The 15,431-nt window shown below is 55.1% G+C and overlaps 1 protein-coding gene across 1 annotated transcript in view; it reads left to right on the forward strand.

Moving 5' to 3' along the window:
• Window positions 1–578: 578 nt before the first annotated feature.
• RUNX3 (RUNX family transcription factor 3) overlaps window positions 579–15,431 on the forward strand; it is a 30,306-nt gene continuing 15,453 nt past the window's right edge. The window contains exons 1-3 of the mRNA XM_081225855.1: window positions 579–931; window positions 2,817–2,973; window positions 10,996–11,100. Of these exons, the coding sequence (XP_081081981.1) occupies window positions 647–931; window positions 2,817–2,973; window positions 10,996–11,100 (547 nt within the window). The 5' untranslated portion in view covers window positions 579–646. The remainder of the gene's footprint in view (window positions 932–2,816; window positions 2,974–10,995; window positions 11,101–15,431) is intronic.

Genomic DNA, 15,431 nt, shown 5'->3' on the forward strand with positions numbered 1-15,431 from the left:
AACTCTCAAGGAGCCCAGGGCGGTCGCGCTGGGGGCCCCCAACCGCGGGCATCCTCAGCGGGGCGGAGCCTTCCGCCCCTCCCCGTTGGGCGGCCTTCGGCGGTCCCCGTTCCTCCCCCGCGAGCGCCGCCGAGGTGCCCGCGATGGGGGCTCCGATTGGCTGCACGACGCGTCGCTCGGGCCGGCCCCGCCCCCGCGGGCCCCGGGGTACTAACCCCTCGCGGGCGGTTTCGGCACCGCCACTTGATTCTCGAGGATTTGCTCTGGGGCTGTGGCCGCGGAGTCGGTGGGGAGGCCGCTAGCGGGCTGCGGGGGCGGGAGGCGGCGGCGGTGGCTGCACAGCCCGCGCGGGCCCCGCCGCGGCCAAGGCAACCGGGATCGCCGCGAGGGCGGCCGCACGCGGGCCGCTCGCCCAGGATGCGGGACTAGCGGACAGGCTGCGCGGCCGTCGGGGCAGCGAGGCCTCGCGGCTGGCTGGCCCAGGCGAGGCGTCCCCGGGCGCCGCCCCCTGCGCCCTGAGGGCTCGGCCCGGCTGCTTCTGCTTTCCCGATTCTCGCGGCAGCGGCTGCCGAGGAGGCGCCCGCGCCAGCCGCCCCCGGGGGAGCCGCGCCGCCGCCGCCCGCCCGGTGCCCTGACGGCCGCTGTTATGCGTATTCCTGTAGACCCGAGCACCAGCCGCCGCTTCACACCTCCCTCCACGGCCTTCCCCTGCGGCGGCGGCGGCGGCGGCAAGATGGGCGAGAACAGCGGCGCGCTGGGCGTGCAGGCGGCCGTGGGGCCCGGCGGGCGCGCCCGACCCGAGGTGCGCTCGATGGTGGACGTGCTGGCGGACCACGCGGGCGAACTCGTGCGCACCGACAGCCCCAACTTCCTCTGCTCCGTGCTGCCCTCGCACTGGCGCTGTAACAAGACGCTGCCCGTCGCCTTCAAGGTGAGTGCGGGGCCCGGGGCGGGAGGACACCGGCCCTGCGCCTTCGGGCGTCTCAGCTGCTGGAGCCAGGGCCCCAGAAAGGGAGGGGAGGGGACGTGCCCGCGACCCCGCGGCGAGAGCCCCAGCAGCCGAGCCACGGGCGCTTTCGGTCTCTTTGCGCGCTCCGGCCGGGGACTTCGGCGTTCCTTCTTGGATGCACCCGACACGGACGACTTTTAGAGGATTTGGCCCCTCCACCCTTGGGGAGCCCTGCGGAGAGATGTTGATGCGAAGACGGGCGAATGGGGCTTCGCTCTTCCCCAGCCCGGATCCCTCGGACACAGCCCGGCGGGCAGCGGGGCAGAGGAGCCCCGGGACCAGGGCGAGGACACCGGAGGCGGGGTGCGGAGGGTGGAGAGGGCCTACCCTCCTCTCAGAGGAGCAGCACCCCTCCTTCTGCACTGCTTCAGAAACACTTCCTGCTCACACCGTCGACTCCCGGCTTCTGAAATTTTACACCGGGAGGCTCTAGGCCGGGATCGGGGGCCTAAACGAACCCTAAACGGTTGCGGCCGGGATCCCGAATGTCAGGCAGAGACTGGGGGCGCTCCCACCCCTGGCAACCCCCAGTCATTCAGAGGAGCATTTTCTCTTTGCTGGGGAGTAGGCGACTGTTTCATTTTCATTTTTTTTAAGGGGGCAGCGAGATGAAACGAAAACGCCTTGGTTTTCCCCTAAACCTCTCACAGCTGCCGTGAGAAAGGGCAAGGCAGGAAGGGCCAGCGGCTGGGGGTGGCGGGTGCCTGAGGTGGCTGGAAACAGCGGCTCCTGGCAGCTGAGGCCGTCCTTGGTCCCATTAAGACGACTCCAAATTGGAAAAAGGGATGAGTGGCTCTTTGAGGTCTCCCGGGTGACATCTTAAAATACCAGTGGGGAAAATCTCCCGGGGAGAAGGGGGAGGGGGGAAGCCCGTGTGACTTTAATCCTCAGATCGGAGGTTTTACTGTCACTTGGAGCTTAAAAGGAATCTTTGAAATTAAAAGAAGACAGGATGTTGACAGGAAATCTGGCCTTTTTAATCAGACCCCAAACATTTTCTCCTTGAAATTTTTACCATCTGGATCCCTAGTCCCTGCACGCGGTGGCCACGTTTAAATGGCTGTGACTGCCTTTGCAGTCTGATTCCTTTTCAAAAGGCATCTGCCTCCCCATGCTCCTTGGGATGGGGGCATGGGGGAGACTGTATTAGGGGGGCATCTCCACCCCCATCCTGCAATTCCCAGCAGGTGCATCCTCCTGCTGTCAAAAGCCCCTCTCTCACTTTAAAGGGGTTTTCTGGACAACCCCTCTGAAAACACCAGTTTGTTTTGCATTTTGCATTTTCCCTGCATAACGAATTCAGGCTCTGCAGAGGCAGATAAACTGGGCCTGGGCTGCATTTCAGGGCCAAATTTTGTACCCCAAAGGGCTCTGGCATTAATTGAATGTGGGGAGCAGTCCCGTTATTATTGATGATATTATTTTCATTTAGAGACTTGGTTGCTAGGAGCGTGTTGATTCCTCTTTTGCTCAAGCCGAAGGGAAGAGAGGAACTGCACCCCACAACATACTGCCTGCGCTCACTCACCGCGTTCACTTAGATTAAATTTCATTGAAAGGATAAATTGTTCAGGACGTGACTTAACCAGTTGATCTAGGATTTGGGTGTGGAAGGCAGAGATTTTGTCTTTTGATTTTTGTTGTATTGGGGGGCAGGTCGCTATTGTTTTTAAACCTCTTCTCCAACCCACATTTGAAAAATCTGCAGTGCGCCTGGGACCTAGGGGAGCTGCCCACCCAGCCCCTCCCCTTCTGTCCTTGGCCTCCCCTACCTTCCTGAGCTGTCCCCCTGCCCCCATGCCCTCAGGTGGTGGCTCTGGGGGACGTGCCAGATGGAACGGTGGTGACAGTGATGGCGGGCAACGATGAGAACTACTCTGCTGAGCTGCGCAACGCCTCGGCTGTCATGAAGAACCAGGTGGCCAGGTTCAACGACCTCCGCTTCGTGGGCCGCAGTGGGCGAGGTGAGCGGGAGGGAGACCGCGCCAGCCCAACTTTGACAATGGCAAAGGCGGGGAGAAGGAAGCTGAGAGCGAGGCCTTGGGGGTCCCTGTGGCAGCCCCAGAAACAGGTCTTCAGGGCCAGCTCTGTAGAAAACAGCGGTTTGGAACCCCTTAGGGTGTTACAGACCCTTTTGAGGATGTGAAGAAAGTTAGGGTCTTTTGCCGGAAAAGACACAATTTTCTTCCCATTTCTGGGGTTTACTAACTTGTGAAGTCTTCCACACCTCCCCCTCTTTCCCGATTAAGCACCCTTGTCTCACAAAAGATGCCGGGAGAAGATAGTGGACTATCACTGTCTTCAAAATGGGGCCTCGTCAGTCTTTTTTGACAGGGTGCTTCGAGGCTGATTTAGACAAATCCTTGGTCTTTAGGTCCCCAGCACCCCAGCCACTCTCCCCACTGGGGTGGAATCTCCCCCACATTTTGAGGCTGCCTCTCCCCAGCTGCGGTCTCCTGAAGCCACAGTTTCACCAGTTCTTCGAGCCTTAAGGTGGTTTAGAAAAGAAACGAATGCAGTGCAGGATGCTGAATGTTGGAAAGCATAGCTTGAAGGCTGCCGTCTCCCACCCTAGAATCATGGCTGGTGGGCCACCCTGCCTGTCTGATCTTCCTCAGGCAGTATGAAGGAAGGCAGGACCAGACGCCGCTGTGGCTGCTGCCAGGGGCTGTTGAGTGGGAGGCTGCTGGGACCTGAAACCCATCATCACTTCTGGGTGGAGAAGTTCTAGAACCCCTGCCGGGGGCGAAATGGAGACCTGAGGGCTCTCTGGCCCTTTAAGACCAGCCTGCCGAAACGTGGGGAGTGTTCTTCCCAAGCACCAGCCAGCCTCTCCCGCTTAAGAAAGTAAGCTAGGTTCCCTCTGCTTCCAGTTGCGACAGAGGCTGAGGCAGAATGGTACTTTTCATCACCAATAAACAAGACCTGCTTAAGGTTTTAGTTCCCTCTGAGCCGCCAGTCCTGCTCGGGAAAAGGGCATCTGGGCACCATTTTTTCCTCTCCAGCCGCTCAGTGTATACATACAAATGTCAAACATATTTTGACTTTTCAGCATTAATTAAAACCAGGGCATTATTTGCATGTAATAACTGTTTACTTGTTACTTTTTATGAAACTGAAATAGTTTACATTCTTTCAAACATTTCCTGTTCCTGTTGGCTCCCTTCCCCACGCCCAGATTTCTTTCAGACGTTGCCCTTAACTGGTTGCAGGTTGATGGATGGAAAATGTTTGCTTTTATGAATTAAGCTTTCATTGCTGCTCCTAATTAGTCTCCAAGCCCCTTTTGTCATCCCCAATCTCTCGAGCCTTTTGCAACTTAATCCCAGCCCCAGCCCCGAGTGGAGAGTCGCTCGCCACTGGTTGGTGGTAGCTTGCTTGGATGCAGTTGGGCCGTGGGGTGGTGGCCAGGTCCGCAGGCCCAGATGGCGGTGGCGAGGGAGGCCCCCTACAGCTGCAGCAGAAGGGGAGGTCGGTCTTTGGAGCCCAGTAAAGCACCTACACCCTCTTCTGGGAGGTGAACTCCAGAAAGCGAAGAGACGGTGATTCTCTGTGTTACTGAGACCTTGCCTGGCCCTTCTGCTGCTGAAAACGATTTCTTCGTGGTATTTATACCCACAGACCTGCACCCACCCTGCAAGGCCCGCCAGGAGGGAGATAGGTTTCCAAAGCATTGTGTAGCCACGTGTTCTTGGAGCAGGCCAGGCCGAGGCTGGGGTCATGGCTCTGGGAGACGCAGGAGGCTGGGTTTATGAGACATCCTCACAGCCATTCTCTCGCCAGCCTCAGTGGTCCTGGGAGGCAGAAGAGGCCTGAGTGGGCGCTCCGATGCCCGTGGAACTCGACGGGACTTTCAGATCTTGGAGGCTCATGGGCTTCAACAGCCTGGGCTCTACAACCAGCCGACCTGGATTCCAGTCCCAGCTCTGCCAGTGACTTGCTGGATGATATTGGGCAAATGGCTTAGCCTCTCTGTGTCTCCGTTTCATCGTCTGTAACGTGGGGATAAGAATGTTACCTACCTCGTGGGATGTTATGAGCATTAAGGAGCCGGGTACTAGCATATCAGGTGGCACATGCTGAGAGCTGGCACAGGTCAGAGATTTTGTTACTTCAAATGCCTGGGACTGCAGGAGATCTTTGCAGTCCCTTTGAATGGTGACAGTCACTGATTTTCTGATTACGGTGTGGTTTGGGCGGGGGTGGGGGAAACCCAGAAAGTGCGAAGTGTCGAGTGGGAGAAGTGGAGGCGGCTGGCAGTGAGGAAGGAGGACACAGGGGTCCTGTGGCCTGCAGCTCTGCATCTGCTGTGCCCCTCCTGCCCACCGGGAAATTCCCTCTGAGGAACAGATCGGTGGTTGACACAGACAGTTTGGGCCACTTTAGGAGTCAGGACAGGCTGAGGTTTTGGACTCAGAGCCTTTCCCTGGCTCTCTGACTTCTGCCAGAACTAAGAAATCAGATGGAAACTTCTGCTTGTTTCCTTGCATTTTATTCCTTGAATCTGTCTTAATTGCAAGAAGATAGCTTTCTGTACAAGGCACACACACACAATACCACCACAGAGCTCTCATGATAAGCCTGAAGGTGTAAACCAAGAGAAGGAAGGGAAGGAAACCAAGTCATTCTCCTGCAGTGATTAGGGCCAAGGTTCCCGCCCTGCGGATGCAGTGCCCCTTCTTACGACAAATTTTTGCAGCGCGCCCTCTACCATCCTACAATTGAAACGCACAAGATAACTTAATCTATCCACCTATGTGCGTTTTCAAAATCTAGATAATTCCATAGCTATAATGGAGAGAAAAAGGAAAAGTAACTTATAATAATGTATCTATTTGAATATGTAAATGTTGGGGCGAGATGACAGACACTGTGAGGTGGATGGGTGTTTGCACCTCTAGCGGAAGCCCCGTGACCCCTGCGGCCGGCCCGACAGGCCAGGTGTACGTGACTCAAAGTCTGAACGTGGCACTGCCGTCAATGACATGATTTGCTGAAGCTGTGAGCAATTCTAGGCAACATTCTGAGCAAAATTAAAAAAAAAAAAAAGAATTGTCTTCCCTCCCAGAAAATTCAGTAGATATCAAAAGAGTGTAAAAACTTTTTCCTTGTTTTATGTAAAACTGAGTTAGGCTCATGGCTCAGAGAATCTACATAAGCAAGTTTTTCCCACACAGGAAGAGTGAATAGTTGATTGCCCTGTGCAGTGCTAGACATGTGCATCCCCCCGCCTTCCACATCCCACCTCTTGAGGACCACGGAGCACACATCCCCAAAATGCTGTCTAGGAGGGGGCCACTGGCCTAGGTGAAGATGAAAACAGCATGACTTCCTGAACTGTCATGACCTGCTGAAAAAGAAACCGTAGTGTGTGGAGACAGATTTGGGAGCCAACGTGTAGGTGCAGGCTTCGGGGGACCACTGGTGGGGGAGGAGTGGATGGCTTCCTGGTTGACACTGAACAAATCCAGAGGCCCCCAGAGATGTCCCCTCCCGCTGTCCATGAAGCCCCAGTGAGTGGGGCTTGTCCCACAGGAACCCAGGCAAAGAGAGACAGGGACTTGCCCAAGGGCGCACTGCCAGACCCCGCTGTGCCTGCTGCTCCATCCAGGGACCCAGGTCCTGCAGGGACGCCTAGGGCCACTCTCAGCCCCAAGGAGCAGCTATTTCCAGACGAGGACTTCTCCCCCTCCTACCAGGGCCGGTGGGAGCACCTTGATTTGCAATTCCTGGGCTCCCTGCTGATTGCGAGTTTGCACGGGGCTCCTGCACAGTTGTCTACCTCCTTTGTCCTCTCAGCTTCCTGCTCTAAGAGAGTGGAGAGGTGGGCGATGGGTTTGCTGCCAGGCGGAGAGAGAGGTGACGGGCGCTCAGGGAGACAGCTTTCCCCACCTGTGGTTCGTGGGACCCCTGCCCCTTGTGGCACCTGACACCTGCCCCTCCCTCCCACTCCTGCTCCCAAGTGCCAGCCCCTCCCTTCCTCCCTCCCTGGTCTCTGTGGGTACCTGGGAGGGGTGGTGTCAGGCCTGGAAACTGGGAGGAAGCTGTTAAGGTGGGCTGGTGACCTCAGGGCTAGCCTGTGGTTTGCTGCCTGGTGGGGTGGAGGCTCCTCACTCCCCAGGAGTAGGTGCTTAGGGTCGGTGCGGAGGGGCAGGCTCCAGTACATTCTAACCTTCCTGGGCGCTCTGCCTGGATACTGTGTGACCTGGTCAACTCATTGCCCCTCTGCGAGTCTCAGTTTTCTCATCTGTAAAATGGGAGCAGTAACCTCTGCCCTTAATTCATTTAACAAACATTTATTGAGCACCTATTATATGCCAGATGCTGTCCTAGGGGACACAGCAGTGAACAAGACAGAAGTTCTGGCCCCCAGGGAGCTTATAATCTAGTAAAGGGAGACAAAATAAAATAAATAAGTAGGTAGATTATTAGAAGTAATGAGCATTAGGAGGAAAGTCAAGCAGATTGAGTGGGAGTGGGTAGGTCTGTGATGCTTCAGAGTGAGCTTCTTAACCTTTCATCACCCCATGGACCCCTTTGACAGTCTCAGAATAGTGCTTTTTAAAGAATGAAATAAAATACAAAGGATGGCAATGAAAACCAATTATATTAAAACATAGCAAAACATTTTTAAAAATTGTGATAAATGCGCTGCCTTGTTAGCTTGTTAAATAACAAGATCTAGCAACGGGTTTGATGACGACCGTGACTTTGAAGTTGTGACGAGCATGAAAGATATTTAAAGACATCTGCAACGTCTGTAATGTGATATGTAAATATCTGTGACGTCTGTTGGTGACAAGGTCACAGGGACTGCTGTAATGCCTTTGTGGTTTGTTGTCTACGTTCATACTTAAGAGAGATGCTAAATTTCAGCTAGAGGCTAGGGACAATACAGTTGTCATTTTTTTCTTTTCCTGTCCCAGTTTCCGAGCCCGCTCAATTCTAAGAGGGATGCCAAGTTAAAAATGCCTCCTTTAGATAAAGTGACCGGAGAGGGCCTCACTGGAAAGGTGACTTTTCAGTGATGACCTGAAGGAAGTAGGTGAGAAATAGAGCACTTCAGGGAGCTGGCAAGTGTGGGGCACAGGGGCCCACCCGGCTCTCAACCTCCACTACCCATCGGCTTGGCACCCTGCGGTACCAAGGAGGTGACCGAATGGTCAGAGGCCCAGGGACCCCTGGAGAGGGCCTGACTGGTTGGGGGAAGGATCCAGGAGGGAAAAGACCTCAGAGTGAGGGGAAGCAGTAGGGGGTAAGGAGGGTCCCGGGAGGGGTGGGGCCTGGAGCCCTGGAGCGGGAGGCCTCTGCACTTCCTGTTTCCAGAAAGCATGGAAAGCGCCCCTGTGGTCTGAGTGAGGGCCAGGTGGGTGTCTGGCCCAGAGCTCCAGGTCGGGAGTGGGTTGCATTTCCACCCCTGCCTCCAGCTGGCAGCTCTGGCAAATCCCTCCAGAGAGGCCCCACTCTTCCCCAGTTCGAGTCACACCTCAGTTTAAACCCCTTCTGTCCCCCTACCCCCCTACATCCCCCCCAGTCTCAGAAGCCCTTGGGTTCTTGGGTGTGGCCCCGGCAGCCTGGCTGGGTTTTTTTTGTGCTGGGTTGTCCTCTTTCTGAGGCTGGAGTTTTCCCTCCATCACCGGATCACCAAGTAGCAGCCATGCTAAGCTATCGTTTCTCACACCCCACCCCACCCCCAAAGCTTTCGTCTCCTACTTGGGAAGTGGGAATATGGACTCAGGCCTGCCTGCCCTGGAGAGGTGTTGGGAGGATGAGGACAGCCTTGGGGGGACACCGGTGCACAGGGCCATCAGCCCCTGCCCTCGGGGAGTCCCCAGGCCTGTAACTGGGGACCAGAGATAGGGGAGCTCAGAGGCAGAGCAGGAGGAGGCCAGTTTGACTTGAGGATCAGCGAAGCTCCCCCCACACCCCTCCCCAGCCTCACACGCATGGAGGCTTTGATGCTGGTAGAGAACAGGGTGGGAGAGGGGGCTCTCACTTCAGTAAAGGTGCTGGGAAAATTGGGGTGCCCTTTGAAGGAAAACCCAACCAGTAAACCCCCAGAAGAATCAAAGAATTCAACGTGGAAGGTAGAGAGGATGGTGTTTATTGAAGGTAACCTTTCTAAACATAAAATGACAGGAGAACTCACGAGCAAGAGGTAGAACTGAAAATGCAAATCAGCTTGGTGTCAGAAAGCGAAATGTAATGGCCAGTAAAGTGGGAAACCAACGGCCACAAACAGGACAAGGGAAGTGTTAACAAGCTTGATAGGGTGATTTTTCCTTAAGGCATTGAAACCTTAATAGAAAAGTATGAAAGACCATGAAGCAATGATTTGTGTTGGATTAGGACAGATGATAAACATATAAAAATGTTCAGTCTCACTAGTAATAGAACAAAGGCGACAAAGTCAAGAGTGTTTAAGAGATCTTCCACCTTGATAGATGAGGTCACGAAGGTGCTGCAGCATTACGGTAGACTCGGGCCTACACCAATCACGATGATCCTCTCCAGGGAGCCATCTCACCGGAGAGGTTAATGTCCCTGAATCCGTCCCAACCCTCTGATGCGATGAAATCACTCACCGCTTCTTGGAATCTATTCTAAGGAAATAAGCGGAGATGTAGACGAAGATTTTTATAAACAGAAGGCCATTTTCGTTTTATTTTAAATGGTAAAACAAAAATGATGATTTTAAAAGTTTTCTCCTCTCTCAGGAATTTTGAATGGAGACTTTGGAGCCAAATGTCTATCGAAAAATAGAACAGGGCTTCCCTGGTGGCGCAGTGGTTGAGAGTCCGCCTGCCGATGCAGGGGACACGGGTTCGTGCCCTGGTCCAGGAGGATCCCACGTGCCGCGGAGCGGCTGGGCCTGTGAGCCATGGCCGCTGAGCCTGCGCGTCCGGAGCCTGTGCTCTGCAACAGGAGAGGCCACAACAGTGAGAGGCCCGCGTACCGCAAAAAAAAAAATAAAATAAAAATAAAAATAAAAATAGAACAGAGCTCTGGAAATAACAGTTGTGTCTACAGATGAAATGTCTGCAGTTCCCAAATTAGTCCTTTTTCAGCCCCAGCTGCACACACCAATAAGAAATTAGCAGCAAGGTAACACCCAAGAGTAAGGAGGTGGATAAGTAAAAGATGAGGCTTCCATGAGTTGAAATGTTTTGCAGCCATTAAAAATGAAGTTTATGAAGAATTTTTAATGACATAAGTGCTTATGATGTGATGTTAAGTGAACAAAAAAGAGGATACGGAAATACTTATTTTAGTGTCATTGCAACTATGTAAAAACACACACTCGCCCAAAAAGGGTTGCAGGAAAGAACACCCAAATAAATGTTAATAGCGTTTATCTCTGGCTAGTGGAACTGTGGGTGATGGTTTTTTTCTTCTTCTTTTTTTTTTTTTTTTTTTTGGCGTTTCGTGGGCCACTCACTGTTGTGGCCTCTCCCGTTGCGGAGCACAGGCTCCGGACACGCAGGCCCAGCGGCCATGGCTCACGGGCCCAGCCGTGTGGGATCTTCCCGGACCGGGGCACGAACCCGCGTCCCTGCATCGGCAGGCGGACTCTCAACCACTGTGCCACCAGGGAAGCCCTTCTTCTTTTTTATATGTTCTGTGTTCTCAAAGTCTTCTGTAAAGATCACTAATTATTTTCATGAAAAAAAGAATGTACTCATCTGAGCTCCCCACCCCAAAATCGCAAGGGTCTCTAGATAGAAGGAACAGCACAAACAAAGGCCAAGAAGCAGGGAGGAAGCAAGCCAGGGTGGCCGGAGCGTGGGGCAGGGGAATGTGATAAAGTTGGTGCCAGACCTCCCGGGGCCTTGAATGCCAACCCCAGCAGCTTGAATTTTACACAGAACCCTATCTTCTGCCCAGGTTCAAAGTAGAGAGACCTGCTCCTTCTGGAAGATGAGGGCTTCAGGGTGTTGTGAATAGCTCCAGGTGCCAACCTCTTCTTTATTCCCCACTCCCCCCAGGGAAGAGTTTCACACTGACCATCACCGTGTTCACCAACCCCACGCAAGTGGCCACCTACCACCGAGCCATCAAGGTGACCGTGGATGGACCCCGGGAGCCCAGACGTAAGTGCCAGAGCCACTGAGCCCTCTGGGTCGGGGAGGAGGGCCCAGCGGGGGAAGGGCAGCCGCCGAAGTCAGACAGATGGCACTGGATCCTGGGAGCTGTGGCGGACTGCAGTCCTCCGCGCCACACCCCCGCCCTGACTGTGTGCCTGTGCTTAGCCCCGGGCTGTAGGAAGCCAAGCTGGGAAGAGGAGATGACTGAATCAACTTGACCTACCCTTGGCTCCCCATACCCCAAGGGATGACTGCCCACTGGGGGCCGGCTGGGGGAGTATGGATTCGCAACCTTTAAGGAAAGGAAAAGGATGGGTGTGTGTTGTGTGTGTGTGTCTGTGTGGTGTGTGTGTGTGTATGTGTGGTATGTGTGTGGTGTGTGTAGTGTGTGTGTGTGGTGTGTGTGTATGTGTGGTATGTGTGTGGTGTGTGGTGTGTGTGGTGTGTGTATGTGTGTATGTGTGGTGTGTGTGGTGTGTGTGGTTTGTGTGGTGTGTGTGTGGGGTATGTGTGTGTGGTATGTGTGTGTGTGTGTATGTGTGGTATGTGTGGTGTGTGGTGTGTGTGTGTGGTGTGTGTGTGGTATGTGTGTGTGGTGTGTGTGTGGTGTGTGTGTGTGTGTGGTTTGTGTGGTGTGTGTGGTATGTGTGTGTGTGGTGTGTGTGGTGTGTGTATGTGTATGTGTGGTGTGTGTGGTGTGTGTGTGGTGTGTGTGGTATGTGTGTGCGTGGTGTGTGTGTGTGGTGTGTGTGTGGTGTGTGTGGTATGTGTGTGTGTGTGGTGTGTGTGTGGTGTGTGTGTGGTGTGTGTGGTGTGTGTATGTGTATATGTGGTGTGTGTGGTGTGTGTGGTATGTGTGTGTGTGTGGTGTGTGTGTGTGTGGTTTGTGTGGTGTGTGGTATGTGTGTGTGTGGTGTGTGTGTGTGTGTGGTGTGTGTGGTGTGTGTGGTATGTGTGTGTGGTGTGTACGTGTGTATGTGTGGTGTGTGTGGTGTGTGTGTGTGGTGTGTGTGTGGTGTGTGTGGTTTGTGTGTGTGTGTGTGTGTGTGTGTGTGTTTGGGGGTAGAGGTTGGGCCAGGTTTGCCTACTCCACCCCGGCTTCCTCTGCCAGTGGCGGAGGGAGGGACCCATCAGAAGTAGGGGCTGCTCGGGCTGCAAGGCCAGATCCCCTCCTTGGAAACGTTCTTTGAGTCTTAGCATGTGACTTAAGTCACACAGAGCCCGGACACTCTGACCCCAGGACCCACATCTTGAGATCAGGAATGCAAATTTGATTCTGCAAATATTTATTGAGCACATATTCTGTGCAGGGAGCCCTGATCCGTGCACTTTAGCATCAAAGAAAGTTTGTGTTTCATTGCTTCTGCCTGCTGAATGACCTGGAGTTTACAGATTCAGACTGGGGAAACTGGAGGGGCAGCTGCCACAGTGGGCCTGAGGCCTGTGTTCCCTGAATGAATGAGTGAAACAAAGAAGCAACTGGTCATCGCTGGACTGGCTGCTTCCTGAGCTCTGAGCAGAGCTCTTGTGTGGACTGGGCCCCACTCATGACATGCTCATGCCTGGTGTATTGAGAGCTGCCATGTCCTTCTCTTTGTAACTGTGGCCCTTTACAGTTTAGAAAACCCTCTCACATTTATTGTCTTATGGGATCCTGAACCAAAGGGTCACTAGTTCCAGGGAGGAGAGAATCCAGCCCTGGGGATGTTGAGAACCTGACTGGAGCCTCACACTGTCTCAGGTGCAGGGAGGCGCCAGTCTTCCCAGAAGCAGCCTTCAATTCCAGTTCCAGGGCTAAGTGGGCCTGAGGCAGGAGGCTGAGAATGGGTGTGGCTGTACCAGGGCAGCGCCAGTGAGGGCCACCCGGGCCTGGCTCCCCATCTGTCCAGTTCCTGGGTGCACTCCAGTACCTGGCCACTTGGGAAAGGCTCGGAGCTGGGCCCGGTGGCCCTGGGAGAGTTTCCCTGTAGGCCTCTCAGAGCCACACCTCCTCCAACCTGCCTCGGGTTCCTGAGCCTGGTGATCAGGCCTAAGTTACTCACCTCCCAGCTGGCACCTGCCCTGGCCAGATTCCTGCTGAGTCCTTCCTGCTGGCATTGGATGTGGATGGGTCCATGCCTCTGGCCTTGGACTTTGTGGCTCTGGACAATCATGGCTCCCTTTGGGCCTCAGTTTTGTCATCCGTGAACCGGGTCAGTGACCCCAAGAGTCTCAAGGTGGTGATGGCTGGGAAGCCCTTGTGAGCCATAAGCCCTTGGTACAGAGAGCAGATTCTGAGCCAGCTTGCCTGGCTGGGAGACCTTGGGCAAGGTCTGATCTCTGTGGGCCTCAGCTGCCTCCTCCAGGAAGTGGGATGATACCACCCAGCCTGCAGGCCTGGAGATCAGTGATGGCTTGTGGATAGCATCTGGCTGTAGCAGAGGGAGGGTCCTTGTGAGTCTCTGTATCTGTGGTATTCTCTTATCCCTGGTACCTGGCATCCCCTCTGTACTCCCACCACTAGCACCATTAGCAAATGGTGCTGGTGTCCCTCAGAGTCACCGGAGGCTGGTAAAGAAGCAGTGGAGCAGGATCCAATATACGGGGCAGCAGGGTGGCTGCTGAGAAACCCAGGCCATAGTAATAGAGGTATCAAGTCTCCGTTGAGGGAGGTGGTATCGTACTCTAAGTCTCCAGGGGCAGAATCAGGATGAATGGGAGCCACAGTTGGGCCCAACATGATGATGAGCTGTTAGGAGCCACTCCACAAAACAGTGAGCACACGCCGTGTAGAGGCATGTGAGCAGAGGGCACTGGGAGCTTGGTGGGAAGGCTCTCAGGGACCGGCCAATGCCTGGAATCCCTCAGAACCCTCCACGTTCAGCCCTGCCCAGCCCAGAGCAGCTGCCCACCCTCCCCAGCCGAGGCCACTGGATGAGGGTGGAGGCTCAGCCCTGCCCTTGGAAGCCCCCAGTCAAGTCCTTGCCTGCTCGTCTCTCCTGAGGTCCCCCAGACATGAGACAGCCCCTTCTCGGGGTGAGCTGGTAGGGGAGGGGGTGGCATAGGTTGAGGCACCAAGAGGAAGGGAAAGAAATCAGGAGCGGAGAGAAGCTGGAGTCAGAAGCAAGGCGGTATGGGCCAGATCAGTGGTGTTAGAGTGACTTGAAACAAAATCTTAGCAGAGGCTCATTTATAGAAAAGAGCAGATGTGGGAGGTGGCACATCTCCCAGTCTCCCATCTGCTCTTCCCCCTGCCCGGCCCTCAGGGCAGGTCTCACCTGCACCCTGGGTTCCAGCCCCAACCTGCCCTTCACTCTGCGACCTTGGACAAATCCTCCTCCTTTCCCAACTTCCGTTTCCCCACCTATAAGTGGTCAGAGGGCAGCTCAGCTGCTGCTGGTCAACGAGCACTCCCTGTGTGCCAGGCCCTGTGCAGGGTCTCTTGTTTTTTTTGGCCGTGCTGCACGGCATGTGGGATCTTAGTTCCCCAACCAGGGATAGAACCTGCGTCCCCTGCATTGGAAGCGCAGAGTCTTAACCACTGGACCACCAGGGAAGTCCCCCAGAGTCTCTTAATTGATCCTCGACAGCCCCAGGAGGAGACAGGCCAGGAGGCCAAGCCACTTGCCCAAGGGTGAGCTTCGGTGCACCCCAGGGACTCCAGCCTGGGGCTCAGGGCAACAAGGGCCACTCAGAAGGGCCTTCCTAGCTCAGTGTGCTCATCTGTAAGATGGGGATGATATTAGCTTCTGCTCCGGGGAGTTATGAATTTTACATGAATTACAGCTTCCTGGCCTGCAGGAGGTACCCAACAACCCTGATGGATTATCACAGGGTCTCCCTTCGGGGCTTTTCTCCTGCTTTGTGACCCCCGACTCCGTGTGAGGGCTGAGCCTTCTGTGGGGAGGGGTGGGAGTAGAGGCTGGTCCCGGGAGCCAGGGAGGGGCGCCTGCAGATCCCCGAGGCCCGGCTGTGGGTTCTGTGGCCAGGTCGTTCCCCTCCGCTGCCCTGCAGAGCGTGCCCAGTCTGCAGCCAGGTGGCCGGCTGGGTTTGAAGGCTGGCTTGGTGGCTTCCTGCCTGTGCGGCCTTGGTTTCTGAGGTTCTCGGTGCTGGTGTCCCTCAGAGTCACCGGGGGCTGGTAAAGAAGCAGTGGAGCAGGATCCAATATACGGGGCAGCAGGCGGTGTAGCGCCTGGCAAGCCTGGGGTAGACTGCAGTTTGGGAACTGCTCACCCTGTCTCCCAGGCTTAGCAGGTGCTGTAGCTGAGAGGGCAGGACGCAGGTTCTCCATGCTGCCTGAGGCCATGGGCTGGGGGCGGTTCTGACATCTTGCATGGGGGCCCTTTCTTCCCCAAAGT

Source organism: Mesoplodon bidens (genome assembly GCF_964165515.1).
Source record: "Mesoplodon bidens genome assembly, chromosome: 2".
Taxonomy (NCBI): Eukaryota; Metazoa; Chordata; class Mammalia; order Artiodactyla; family Ziphiidae; genus Mesoplodon; species Mesoplodon bidens.